The sequence below is a fragment of the Malus domestica genome, chromosome 01, assembly GCF_042453785.1.
Source record: "Malus domestica chromosome 01, GDT2T_hap1".
NCBI classification, from domain to species: domain Eukaryota; kingdom Viridiplantae; phylum Streptophyta; class Magnoliopsida; order Rosales; family Rosaceae; genus Malus; species Malus domestica.
The window spans coordinates 27,265,931-27,280,044 of NC_091661.1; the positions used below are offsets into that span (position 1 = coordinate 27,265,931).

A 14,114-nucleotide genomic window follows, 5' to 3' on the forward strand; every position below is an offset into this window, starting at 1 on the left:
GGCTTGAAAACTTTGAGTTTTAATGATAAGGACAAAATAAAGGGTAAAGTGAATAGTACCAGGATTGACTTTTTAGTGTAAAAATGTGGTTTTTCGTTAAAGTGAACAGTACCGGGTGCTTTTCGTTAAAGTTCCATATTAAATAGTGTGTGTAAAAGCTAAAAATAGTGTATTTATCATTTCTTTATGTATTTACCGTCCCCTTGTATTGAGGGATGCCTTGTGCCCCCATTATATAAATTTTTTCAACAATTCATACCGTCTATATTTTGATCTATCATTAATAGGTCATCTTTGCAAAAATTAGACAATCCAAAATCATTAACATATATATCCAATTGTAGTGAAGAAAATCGACAAATTTGATGCTTCAAAGAAACACTAAAATAACTACTATTTAACGAACGGTCATATGTGTTCCGACTTATGTAACTTTTGGTAGAAATGATCATTAAGAGAATAATTAAAAGATAAATGGTTTGATCATTGAAATACAATGTAGAGTGGCCTAAGCTAATTGATGCCTCATTTGATATAAGTTGCGGATTATTTACCTACCTAATTTCTTGAAAATGGATATTTTCAAGGAGGATGGATATATTACTCTAGAATCTGAACCAGTATTTGATACTATCATTTCTCTTTCGTGTAGGTATTAAAAAGTTCAAGCTTTTTAGGAGATACATCGATAACACTTTGAAAATGCAAGAAATTCTTATTTTCTGCAAATTGAAAGGTAGTTATAAGAATGCTAACCGGTCCACAAAGTCGAATATATGTGCATATATAAGCGGATTCTATACAAAGTAAGGCACGATATTAGTTTTATACACTGCTAGCTCAATATGATATAAGTACATTTTGCATGAGGCATGCATGCGTGTGGCTTGCTCAATGGCACCCAAATATATACATAGAAAAATCAACTATTTCCCTAGCCCTAACAGTATTATTAGTAGTGTATATACGTATACTATATATAAAACTACACTTTTGGATTTGGAGGAGGAAGCAGCCATTTGGAACCCTGAATATAGCCAAGGCTAATGAAACGCTTGGCTTGTTCGTCAGTCAGCTCTTTGCTCAAATTTCTCTTATTATTCTTACTTGAACCTGGACCCATGCACTTGTACTCTCCGTAGGACACAGTTCTGCAATATCAAATTACTTATTAATTAATTTCAAAAATTAATTATACGAAAATGCTTAATTTTGTTTTAATTAACATAATCCTGCTTACTTGTCGCGTTCAGAGTGGTTATCGTTGCTCCATCCGGCAGGGTTTACCACCTTGGTCATGTTGGTGTATGCATACACCACCTGGGGTCTGGCCCTCCAAGCCCTTCCCAAGTATGTGCCAATGCCTGTCCCAGTTATCTTGCAGTGAACAAATGAGTATCCAGTGTCCTCCGAATCTGAGTCCCTTGCCTGTGCTGTTATCACCGTTATTCCATTATCCCCCAGCACATGCAACTCAGTGTTCTGCACCCATTAATTATATGTTGCATTATTAATCACCAACCATCAAAAGTTCAAAACCATGACTTGACAAACAAAAAGATTAACTATATGTTTACCCACCCAAATAATGTTTTGGGAGGGGGACGGGGAACAATCATGTGGATTCCACTGTTAATATGATGAGACTCAAATAATCCCCACTTGACTAATGTTGTTCCTATATATGACATGATCTCATACATAATTTTTTAATGGAAGAAAAAGATAATTGTATAAGTCAATCATATGTAACTTTTTTCTCACATGTACTTGAAATACATTGCTACGGTCAGACTCTGCCATGTAAGGTTAAAATCACCGGCTTTATTTAGGAATTATGGGTTAGATTGGGAGGCATTAATTACCAAATAGAGAGACTTTCCACTTCCCCAAATGAAATCCACAGTGCCTTCAATGTAGCAGTCCTTGAACAAATGATTGCCCCTGTCATCACAAAGGGTGTCCTGAAACCCAAACAGCTTGCAATTGTACAAGGCTGCTTTGTTCCCCGACACCCTCAATGCCACTGCCTGCGCTCCCACTCTTTTCCCATCTGGCCTTGGTGAAGAGTTCTACACAAACCAATCCACCAAAAATGTTAACCAAAAATAATTATATAACGGTAATATCACGTGATATGACGTAAACAACTTACTTTAATAATAAGATTAGCAGCAACAAAGTAATCGGATTCTGCGATCACTGTAGCACTGTTTACAGTTCCATACTTCTGGGCCGTGCCATCAAATGTCAAAATTGGCATATTCGTTGGAGAACCATATAATGTGACAAATGGTTTATTTCGCGGAATCGTAATTTTTTCTTTGTACTCTCCTGATCCAATGTACACAATGACACGTTTGGTATTCCCGGCCGGAATGCTATTAATGGCGTCGGTGACGGTCTTGAAGTTTCCTTTTCCATCTTGCATGACCTTGATGACTTTTTGACCAGCCTCGGCCGTCACAACGGCAGGGTCAAGCGTTTTCTGCCGCTGTGTGTACGGCTTCACATTGTTATTGAACCACGTGTTGACTTGGGAAAGGGCGGCTGGTACCGGTGTATTGTCGTCCGCCATGGCAATGGTGGCAGAGAGGAGAATTGTCATGATTAAAGCTGCATGGACGACCATGCATTTGTTTTTTCCGGCCATTTTATTTTTATTTTGTTTTTTTGGTGCTATTGATTAGAGTGGTGGAAGGTTTTGATTTTATAGTCCACAAAGCATGAGGTGCTTTAAGGCAAAGTGTAAGATTAGAGGGGTTATTAACCCAAAATATGGGAGACTTGGATAACTTTTCGGATAGTTTGATTCGTCATTTGGGGTTTATGTTTGTTTGGATTTCAAATCCACCCTTTGTATTAACGAAATAAAAAACCACTAGCTATAGAAGCAACAGCTTAATTTGGGAAGGAACATGGATAGCCTAATTATGGTTCTATGATTGATATATTTACTGCAACACTCTTAAACTCGACTCACTTTACATCTTAAAATTCTTTTTATTCACTCAACCCTCTTGAAGTACTCTCTCTCTCTCTCTCTCTCTCTCTCTCTCTCTCTCTCTCTCTCTCTCTCTCTCTCTCTCTCTCCGTCAAAGAAAACATTAGAATAACCTATATGCCTATATGGCACTATATATATCGTCCATATTATAGAGGATTAAAATTCAATTAGTCATACACTTCTCTATTTTCAGAGTTGGTGTGCTGAAAACGGAGGGATGGAGGAATTCGTGGGTCTTAAATTGATTCTTTTACGACTCAATTATTATTATTATTATTTTTTTGTTTCTACATATTAGTAGAGATTATGATTCTATTAATTTGGTGCCGAAAAAGCATTAGCCATTCAGCCATGTATTACTTGGCAACAGGCACACTTCTAACAGAGCCAATTGTTTAGAATTCTAGAAATAGGTAAACCGCAAATCCATATAATTTGAATACAAGAAATTGATCCACCTGTCTAGCCCATTAATATGGTTAGTCCAATGTGAGACTTAACACATCTTCCACATGTAGTCAATATTGTTTGTTAAAAAAAAATTAATCTTATCTTAAATTGGGTATGATCTAACATTGAATCTATGTTGGAACCTAAATTGGTTTCTTGGTTTGTGAGAAGTCCCTCAAAGAATTGCAAGGGCTAGTTTGTTTCAAATTGTAACGGCTAGTTCTTATTTAAGTTAATAAGATGACAGGTGTAGGGTGTTCAAATGCCTCAACGGAAGTCTGTGATTGTAACACTGCAACTGGAACTGGTAAGACCTTTGTCTTCCAGCTGCGTTGCAGATAAGAATCAATGGGCAAGGACCAAAAATCCTATCATTGACATACATACATATATATATATATATATATTTGCTTTCCTGTATAGCCGTCATCTTCTCTGAAATTCCTAGCAATGTGCATTTCTCAATTTTATGTTACCAAATTAGTCATAAATATTAACCGTCTATACTTTGTTGGAGGAGCTTATGAGTTTTTTTTTTTGGTTGGAGGAGCTTATGAGTTCAAACGTGACGAATACAAGACAAAAATTGTTACTTAATAATATTAAAAAAAAGATTTATTTTATCATTAAATGACTTAGTGGCAAACAATACTATCCTTAATGAGTTTATCAACATTGCATAAATAATTTTAAAATAAATTTTATTCAGAAATTAAAATAGTATTTCTTTATTATTTATTTAGAAATTAAAAGAGTATTTCTTTATTATTCTAAACTTTTTTTATTTTCCCGAGAACAAAAAAGACATCAAGTATTTCATCAAAATAAAAAATTAAAATTAAAATTATTTTCCCCTTTGATTGCCACTTCCAGATCCAAATGTACGTTGAAATAGCCGTCGATACAGAAACCGGAATTGCACATTGCTTCCAGGTCCAGACAGATCAAGGGAGAGACTGAGTATATATTATTATGCCTAAAAATCACAGAGGTGTAATTAGATCACGTTCTGAACCGGCTTTGAATCCTAATCGACTCAGAGACAAATCTTTGGCTCCTTCGACGTCACTTGCCGCCAACCCCAATGACATAGATACATTCTATGATCAGGGTAAGTTTCAGTTCCACACACATTATTCAACGTTCATGCATGCATGCATGCATGCATAATCCCACAATATTCACGTACACATTTTTCAAAATTAATTTCCTTGTTATTTTCCCAGTACTAGGTTTTGCAGTAATTCATATTATGTTCATCACAGAATGGTTAACGAAACTTACATGTCATGGCATTTTCGTTTTTTATCACTGGGGCTGGGAAATTCAAACTTAAAACATCTTCCAATGTTAATTGTGGAAGATAAATACAACTAGATCAACGTTTGCTTAAGGATTCATATTTGTATCATTTGAATAGATCGACTAATTCATGTTAAAAGGTTTTTGAATTTGGTTTTAAGCTATAGTAACTTTTTCCCATCTATTGACAGTGAATCTCACATTGGGAAAAGAAGGGACAAAGTATATATATGCTCATAAGTACTTGGACTACTTCTCATATTGCCAATTGGTTTTATGGTGAAATCTCAACTTTCTTTTTAGTATCAGGGCAGGTTGGCCAACTCTAAAGCTCAACAGCCACACATACGTCACCCGATTTGTGTTATCCACGTTCTAAGTTTAAAAGTTCATCACACGTGAGAGTGCGTGTTTAGGGTATCCATTCTACATTAATTGGAGAAATAATGGACATTAAATGTGCTTATAAGTAATTGGGTTACTCTCATATTACCATTTAATTTTATGGTGGAACCAACTTTCTTCACCATTCATCATGTGTTTGGCACGAATTTTTATTGAGTAAGTCGGAATGGGCAATTAATTAGGAAAAAAACTTCTTCCAAAACACCATGATAGCATACATAAGATTAGCCGTGGCTAATCAAAATCCACGGTTGGTGAACCGTGAGCATGAACCCGAGGCTACTGCCCCTTTTTGTAGTAGTGTCTCTAGCTCATTTTTGTTCAACAATTTGGTTTTGATTTAATTCTATAAACCCCAGGTTGCATTCTTTCTGATGTGTTTATAATTAATCTTTTGAATGTATGTTTCCCCACTACAAATGTGCAGCGGAATCAGCTGATACAAGTTGCAAAGATTCAGAAGTTAGATGCTATGATGATGAAAATGCATCCTGGATATCATGGTTCTGAAATCAGAAAGGAAATGAATTCTTTTGTGAAGTCGAGGACGATTACATCCTCGATGATTTCAACCGTTCAGGTTTAAGAAATCATGTACCGTTCTATGATTATGCACTGGATTTAATTTTGGACGTTGAGTCTTCCAATGGTAAGAATCAGATAAGTCCATCAACCAAAATTACTTTGATGAAGATTTCAGCTGCCATTGCGGTACGAAGCTATTAAGTTATTATGTAATTTCCAATGAGATCAACAGATGGCTTAACTGATGAGGAACAGAACAATCTGATCGAATCCGCGGCGGAGATGCTCTATGGTTTAATACATGCCAGATACATAGCAACTAACAAAGGATTGTCTGCAATGGTAAGGTGTTTACAAAATACATATTAATTGCTTTATTTTCTTTCAAAATATTAGGTGTCACACCCCGAAATACTGTTCATGTTTCGGAGTGTGGCATTAGATTTGAGGCTTCCTAATTTAACAGTGCAATTCAGTTGGAGAAGTACAGGAACTATGATTTTGGCAGATGTCCAAGAGTTAACTGCAATAAACAACGTTGTTTGCCTGTTGGTCAGTCAGACATCCCAAGATTAAGCACCGTACAAATCTACTGTCCCAAGTGTGAAGACATTTATTCCCCACAATCCAGACACCAAGAACGTATCCTTATGTATGACTTTGTAAATGACATGACGAGTGCTTCTACTATACATCTATAAATACCTAAGAATAGTATACATTGTCTTTTAAGTAGCTCATATCCACCTGTTAAATTTCATGCGATTCTTAAGTGCATATTCAGTTCTTAAATTCAGATGTCTGCCATACATGGCATAAACTAGAATTTTCGATTCCGCCAATTTTGTTTTGTTCCGGAGCAGTTTTTCAATGTTTGCCTTGACAACAATCTCAGAAATTGATGGAGCTTACTTTGGAACCACATTTCCTCACCTTTTCTTCTTGACCTACGGGCATCTTAAGCCGCAGAAGGCGATTCAGAACTTTGTTCCGAGAATATACGGCTTCAAAGTCTGCAACGAATAATGAATCTTGCTTCTCTTGGTGAAGAAAATATAAAGGGGTCCAAGCAAGCAGTGTTGTTGCCTTGTAGGAAAAGAAACAGGGGCAGTTCACTAGTTTTACTTGGTTTTAGGTTGTGGATCAATGATTCTTTTGCAATTATGTGTAAAATTTCATTTCTTCAGTTTTAAGTTTAACTAGACGCCAAGATAGCAATATCTTAAACTAATCGAGAGATGTCACGTGAAAAAGTTAAAACACAAGAACTGGGCATGACATCAAAATTGTACAAGTTTCTCTCCATCAATCATGGGTTCTTGCCCAAAATTTGCTGAAAGGAAACTAGAGGCTAAATATACACCAGAAAGAGGTTAACTTAATTACTGGCTGACGACACTGCAGTACAGATACCTGTTGCCACCATTTGTAGGGCTAATAGCTGTTACAAAATAAACTACAGACTAGCTTGGTATCACTTTCACCATTACAGTCAAACGAATGTTATCACAAGGATCACCATGCTTCGCTCAGTTTCTCAAAGTTACGACGGGTGCTCAGAATGCTTTCAGTGATTGCGTTTTCTTCGGATTGCAACCTGCTAATTTCAGTACCTTTGGCCGCGTCCTCTGACATCAGCACCACCAGTTGATCCTGCAAGTCCTTAATCTGCTTAGCAACCCCACTGATTTTTTCATTATGTTTCTTTCTTTCTTGAGTTTGCACAGCAATCTGAATTTCAACTTCCTTTGACTTGTCCTGAAGCTGCCCCAACTGAACTTTCATTTCTAGCAAAGAGTTCAGACGGTCACGTACTGCCTTGACATCAAATCCAAACGTTTCTAAATCACCTATTTCTTGGAAGCTGCTATCAAAGAAGTCGTCAGGAACCTCAATGTTCACCTTGGAGGTCTTCTCAACCAAAGAGGCAAAGGTTAACATCTTTGCAATGGCTAATGATTCGCGACTTAGCTCTCCACACTTAACTAAAGGATAAAAATGTGGTTTTTGCGGATATCTTCTAAATGCATCCATAGATTCAACTTTTTCCCAAATTTCAGGATAAGATTTCACAAATGGCAAATCTGGACTGTCTTGTTGCTCAATGTTAACAGTGACACCAGTTTCAACTTGTGTACCTGTAACCTCATTTTGTTGGTTATCAGTCTCGGCTGGGTTACCTACAACAGATTTGACAAAATCAAAATAACTAGTCAAAGGAATCTATTGAAAATTTTCACATTTGCTTACTTGAGCCCTCTGTAGGTTTGACAGAATGCATTTCACTTGTGCACAACAAAAAGGGTTGATCATGAGCAGATGCCTTTTCGGATATTCCAGTCACAGCCACCTGAAGTTCTTTTGTCGAGCAACCCATTGGAGAATCAACAGTTTCTGCCTGTCTCACTGCATCTTGATAACATGGAAATTTCATACAAACAAGACAAAAGTAAATAGGAAAAATAAGTACTACCGAATGAGGGCAAAAGGAAAAAGGATAAATAAGTACTGTTGTTTTGCTCCGCATCAGCCTCATCTGTGACACCAGTTTCAACTTGTCTTCCATTAACCTCGTTTTGTTGGTTCGGAGTCCCAGCAAGGTTACCTAGAACACAATCTTGAGATTAGTCAAACTTGCTACGGGTAAAGGAACCCATGGATTCAATTTTTTACAAAAACCAAAGGTGGACTGTCGTGTTTCTCCACCTCACCTGTGACACTAATTTCAACTTGTCTTCCATTAATCTCTTGGTTGGCAGTCCCAACAAGGTTACCTAGGAAACAAACTTGATGTTAGTCAAAGAGCTACAGGCAAAGGAATCCACTGAATTTTCTTCACAATATCTTACTTGTACCACCTATGGTTTTTACAGAATGCACTTCATTTATGCACAGTGATAAAGGTTGATTATGAGCGGATGGCTTTGGCAATACTCCAGTCACAACCACCTGACCTTCTTGTGTCAAGTAATCCGTTGTAGAATTCACAGTTTCCGTCTCTCTCATTGCTTCTTCAGAACCTGAAAATGAATAAGACAAGTACTTCCATAGGGGGAAAACAAGGAAAAAGTCCATCCCTATTATGTTTAGTCTAACATTTCTCTTGGCCTAGCAATAGTTTGAATACATCCATGGTTTCAATGTTTTTCCCCTACTGTAGAATTTTCAGAAAAGGCAAATGTGGACTGTCAACGTCACCTGTTACGCCAGTTTCAACCTGTTTTCTGACCTCACTTTGTTGTTCGGAAATCCCAGCAGGGTTACCTATAACACAACATTGACGTTTTTCAAACAACTATAGCCAAAGAAATTCCTTCAAAATATTCTTGATAGCTTACTTGAGCCCACTGTAATACTTGTAATGCCTTTATCGATATCCATTGCAGAATATACAGCTTCCTCTTCGACCATTGCATCTTCAGAACCTGAGATTTTGACAAAGTAAGAGCAGAGCAGTGATGGGATGGGGAAAGTAAGAAGAATTCAAATTAAATTACACACTAGTTACTGTAATTAGTTTTTATGAACTAAAGGTTCTTCAGGTTGTGATGTGTCATACCTTTATATTTAGCAACTTGAGTCTCAGTCGATTCAACTTGAGCAACAACTCCAGTTCCATCATGTTTCTCACCTGCCAAAGTAGAAATTATTTAGACTACAGTGTTCTATTCCACTGTGCTTGGTGGATTTTTGGGGTTGTTAGCCTCCCATACCTTTCAAATCCAACCTTGTGATCATAGACAATTCGAATATATCATTCGAGCAATCCGCAGCCATAGATCCACCGCCATTATGTTCCTCGCCTGCACATGCTGGCACACATTAGATTTTGAAATAATTACAGATCTACGGAATGCTGTAGGTTTGACATATACACACCTTCAACAAGCAATGCAGTCCGTTTTCCATTCCCTTCTACTGCACTGGTCACTCCATCTTCATTCTGTCCAACCCCCTGAATGAGTTAAGAACAAACATCGTGATGAATAAAACTAAACTAGAAGCAATGAAATCCCAATATGGTACCTCCAAGTCCATAACTTTTCAAGAGATTATTGGACAGCTGAATACCTTCGAATTAATTATGGATAAAAAAACAACACTTCATATTTAAATGTCTTTCAACAAACAAGAGAAACATCTCTTTGTTTTGAACAGAGAGGTCTTACATTGTCATATTGGTCATGCATTGGAATTTACGCAAAAGCTTAATGTAGGCTACAGTTCTGAACTTCTGTTATGCAGAGACAAATGAAAGAAGCAAAGCATACTGGCTTCAGATATAAATACCTCCATAGGGAGCAGACATGATGCTCCAGCATGAGATCCCCCTGTTGCTTCAGACTCTGACTTGATACCAGAAGATTCAGTGTTGTCCATTACATGCTCATCTCCAATATTTACTTCACCGGTCTTTTCAATTTCACTTCTTTTCTTGCCTGCAATAGTTTATACATATTTATTTTATGTGGATTATCCAATGAACCTATTAGCATAGAAATATCATGTAATGTCAAAAGTTTCTTATGTCTTACCCTAGGCCATTGGATATCAGCTTGAGATATTCATGGTTTACCCTTGCCTTCAAAATTATTGGTTGATTATGTGGACCTATCATGTATATGTCTGTTTCTGAGGGCTATTGAATTTTTTACCATGCAATTTCAGTGGTATGCCCCTCCTATCATGTCCTACTCTAGGTCATGGGATGTCACTTTGAGGTTTTCGTGGTTTACCTTTTCTTTTGAAATGAGTTAATGCTTGATCATCTAGTCCTCTAACCTTCAGTTTCGCAATCTTCTGCAAGAGCAAATAACGCATTTTAATCAGGACCAGTAGGTTTTAGAAGAACAAAATCAGTGGAAAAATAGTGCACGGCTTTCTTTGTATAGCCCTTCTACTTTCAAATAATGAAGATGAAAACATTTGATCCCAATTATCCTTGAATGGACCTAAAAGAAGGCAAGCCGCTAGGACTGCTTACTCAAGCAAAATGAATGAATACAGAGGCCTCCGAGAATATGAACCTAACCTTAATCTTGGAATATTTCCATCAGGCATTATTATGCCATACAAACGATAGAGGCAACAGAGACCTATTTTTGTTGTTTTCCTATTAAATATCAAGCAGAGATGAAAACTGAGTAGTTTTATGTACCGACATGTCCCCAATGATGAGCACTATTTAACCCTGCTATTGGAATTACTTGAGTCGGTGAGTGTTGCCCGTATAGTATAAGTAGTTTTGATAATGCTCACCGACACAAGTACTTTGACCAATACTGAGTGAACCAACACACTTCTCTGTGATTGCAGGGTATCTTGAGTAAAATGCAAAGAATAGAGCAAGTTAATGAGGTTAGAAAGGGAAGACTGGAATCATGAATTTGTATACCACAAGGGAACATTCAGCAATAGGAGAATAAATAATTAAATACCAACAACATTTTTCAAAGAGTTCCCTTACCAAAACATTAATAACTGGGGATTCTTTGTTTAGAGTTTTAACCAGCGTTCTCCTTGCAAACGGTTTCTCCAAAGATAAGGAGTCATCTGAATGCCCACCTTTTAACTTCTTGTAAAGACTTAAAATTGTTGCATCATCCTTAGGTTGCGGAGACATTTTCAATTTCTTGTTGGTCTTTCCATAAGGTAATTTATCCGTGCAAGGACTCAAGGGCTTCGATTGAATTTTCACTGAGATCCTAGAACAAGGTGTTTTCTTTCGAAGTGGTGTACCTACATCAGAGTTTCCGTAACTCTCACATGATTGTAATTCATAATCACGTTTGGAACTCTGACATGAATGCTTTGATTGTGCTTCAGACCCCCTTCTAAAGTGAAATTCCTGAAAAGAACCGCCAGAATTTAGTCACACACAACTAATTTGAATCCATCAAATGCTCTTCAGCATAGCAACTTGAATTTACACGGACATCGTTAAATCTTTCTGAATAAAATTACATCTTAATGATCTCATTTCCAAGACACAGAATGTTTCAAACATGATTACCATCTTGCCCATAAGAAACAAGTAATGACCATCACCTTTCCACTTATAAAACAATAGGAAAAAAAACACGTACCCGAACTTCAGTAATCCATTTTCCATGGCTCATAGTAGCCCATCCTCCATCAGTCCAATCCATGTGAGTCCTCAATTCTGAAAGGCTGAATTCCTTCTCCTGCCTCGTGCAACTTAAAGTGACCGCATACTTGTTTCCTTTAAGAACTTTTGTAATGTCTCCGACCCACCAACCCATGCCATGGAATGCATCCACCTTATCCAACAAGTTAAAATCTCTTTCAGTCGAATTTGGAGGCTGAGGCCGAATCTGATGGCCACGTACGACAATTTTATCATCGCTGTTGTTTGATTTCTTATATTGAAGCAAGAAAGAGTCGATCCCCAGTTGACCAAGATAAATTGCTGGAAACCAAGCATAAAATAGTCTTTCTTCGTCCGGATTCATTTCAACTGCTGTCCCAGGGCTGAAATTTGATACCATCATCATCTATGAAACAATGGTGAAAAATGTCAGTTTCTGTCTATGACAATTGACAACCATATCTAGCATAAGAAAATTTTCTACACTCTCCCAAAATTAGAAGAAAGTCAGATTCATTGCAAAAGAGATCAATACAAACATTCATGGTAGATAAATACAACATTAGCCAAGATATGATGAAACTGGGGGACCAAAACAAGCGATCAAGGTGGAGAAAAACTTATTTTTTAAAGTGAAAAAGGGGAATTTAAAAGCAAAACAACAGAAGGCAGAGCCAAATATGTACAAACAACCTGCATGTTCTTAAATCATGAAAACCCATGTCACAAATCTTCAAAGAAAAAAATCATAAATAAACACACAAAAAACCCTATGCAACCATAAACCTCGAAAAATCATGCATCAGAAAACAAAACCCACATGCATTACCAAAAACCCAGAACCAGTACCTCCTTTTTGGCTCGGACCCAAACGCCGTCCGCCAAATCCCAGTGAGAACGCAATTCTGACCGCCGCAGCACAAGCAGATCAGGCGGGTACATGAACCCCACCGTGTACGCATCCTCCTCGCGCTTGATCACAACCCCGGGCCACCACGCATCGAGGTGAAAGGCGTCGACTTTGTCGCCGGGCTCGAAGGGCCTGTCGACATTGTCGTCCGGAGGCACCGGCCGGATTTGACCCAACTCGACAAACTCCGTCAGGGGCTTGTCCGGGTCGACGTCAGAGACCAGAGTCTCGTACTGGACCTCAGCCTTGGTGGGTGAGAAGGAGTTGCTGCTGCCGTCGGAAAAGCTCTTCCTTTTCTTCTTCGTCGCCGGAATCAGTGGTTTCGAGTCGATTATTTTGGCGGGGAACCATGCGCCCTTGAAGCCATCTTCATTGCTGCAAACTTCCACCTTTGAATCCTTGCCCAAATGGGTTGCTGATTGACCTTTCTTGACCACCATTTTCAGTTGTCTTCCGTCACTTTCCCGAGAAAATAATCACAGTGTGGGAGAAAGTGGCAGAGTGGGAGTGAGAGTCCTCTCTCTCGCTTGCTCTTTCTTTTTTATCTCTCTCTCTCTTAACTTTATGAAATCAATACAATCCTGACCGTTGAAAGAAAAAGAGGAAAAAGGGAGAAAATTAGGGGATGGTGGGGGAAGGGAATCTTAATCCGATAATTAGTATCTGCTAAGTTATCAATCAGTCAAAAGGGTTTTGATTTGTTGCGGTGTGGGGGAGATAAAAAGTTTTCATCTTTCCGTCGTATAACTTCTGCATCACCTTTTTTTTTTTTTATAAATAATATTATTTATATTATAAAGATAGGAAATAAGCTAAACCTGATGAATGTGGTTTAAATTCATTTTTAGTGATAATTGAACCTAATTAGTATGTGCTAGGTTGAAACAACGGGTTGTATATGTTGAGGTCCAAATTTCACATTTGCACCCCCTAATTTTGTTGAGGTTCCTTTTTTCCCTTCTAGTTTGAATTTGTCAATTTTGTTACTATAGTTTAGTAGTTGTGATTCTTGTCATTTTCGTGAGACCTCACATGAAGATGTGAGTGAATGAGGACAGAATTTGTTTTTTTTAATCTTTTTGTCATTTTTGTTGTAGATAATAAAAACATTTAAAATCTAAAAATTGTAGACCATTTCCTTTTCTTAAGTTATTGTGCATCTATTCACTCCCCTTTCTCTTAACATCGCGAGATTGAACCTGATCACTTTAGCCCCTCCCAAATTATTTTAACTCTTTTTTACTCTAATTTCTCAATTATATATTTATATAGTTTACTATTTTAAAGGTCCCCTATATGGCCAGTACTTCTCATTTGTCAAGGAATTGACACCAATTGGGAGTGTCCTTAAATTGAAGGGACAAAATCTGCACAACCGAAACTAAGGTACCAAAAATCAAATAAGT

The 14,114-nt window shown here is 37.5% G+C and overlaps 2 protein-coding genes and 1 pseudogene across 9 annotated transcripts; 1 reads left to right on the plus strand and 2 right to left on the minus strand.

Annotated features, from left to right (window-relative positions):
- Positions 1-759: 759 nt before the first annotated feature.
- LOC103401623 (putative pectinesterase 63) lies at positions 760-2,689 on the minus strand. Its single transcript, XM_008340337.3, has 4 exons — positions 2,156-2,689; positions 1,866-2,072; positions 1,241-1,482; positions 760-1,151 (listed from the first exon to the last, which is right to left on the minus strand). Exons 1-4 carry the CDS (start codon positions 2,651-2,653, stop codon positions 986-988), a joined length of 1,113 nt encoding a protein of 370 aa, XP_008338559.2. The 5' UTR covers positions 2,654-2,689; the 3' UTR covers positions 760-985.
- Positions 2,690-4,429: 1,740 nt separating this feature from the next.
- On the plus strand, positions 4,430-7,368 carry LOC114826402 (casein kinase II subunit beta-2-like; annotated as a pseudogene).
- On the minus strand, positions 7,048-13,281 carry LOC114824927 (DUF724 domain-containing protein 7-like). 8 transcript variants are annotated; one of them, XM_070825856.1, is made up of 15 exons: positions 12,648-13,281; positions 11,776-12,204; positions 11,157-11,537; positions 10,426-10,489; positions 9,980-10,128; positions 9,569-9,644; positions 9,403-9,492; positions 9,249-9,320; positions 9,028-9,114; positions 8,888-8,953; positions 8,548-8,709; positions 8,401-8,463; positions 8,199-8,294; positions 7,940-8,095; positions 7,048-7,827 (listed from the first exon to the last, which is right to left on the minus strand). In XM_070825856.1, the coding sequence occupies exons 1-15, from the start codon at positions 13,146-13,148 to the stop codon at positions 7,205-7,207; spliced, it is 3,015 nt and encodes a 1,004-aa protein (XP_070681957.1). In that variant the 5' UTR covers positions 13,149-13,281; the 3' UTR covers positions 7,048-7,204. The 8 variants fall into 8 exon arrangements, with proteins under 8 accessions (XP_070681957.1, XP_070681950.1, XP_028958540.2 ...); XM_070825849.1 differs by having other exon boundaries at positions 7,048-7,869; XM_029102707.2 differs by having other exon boundaries at positions 7,940-8,101.
- Positions 13,282-14,114: the final 833 nt, after the last annotated feature.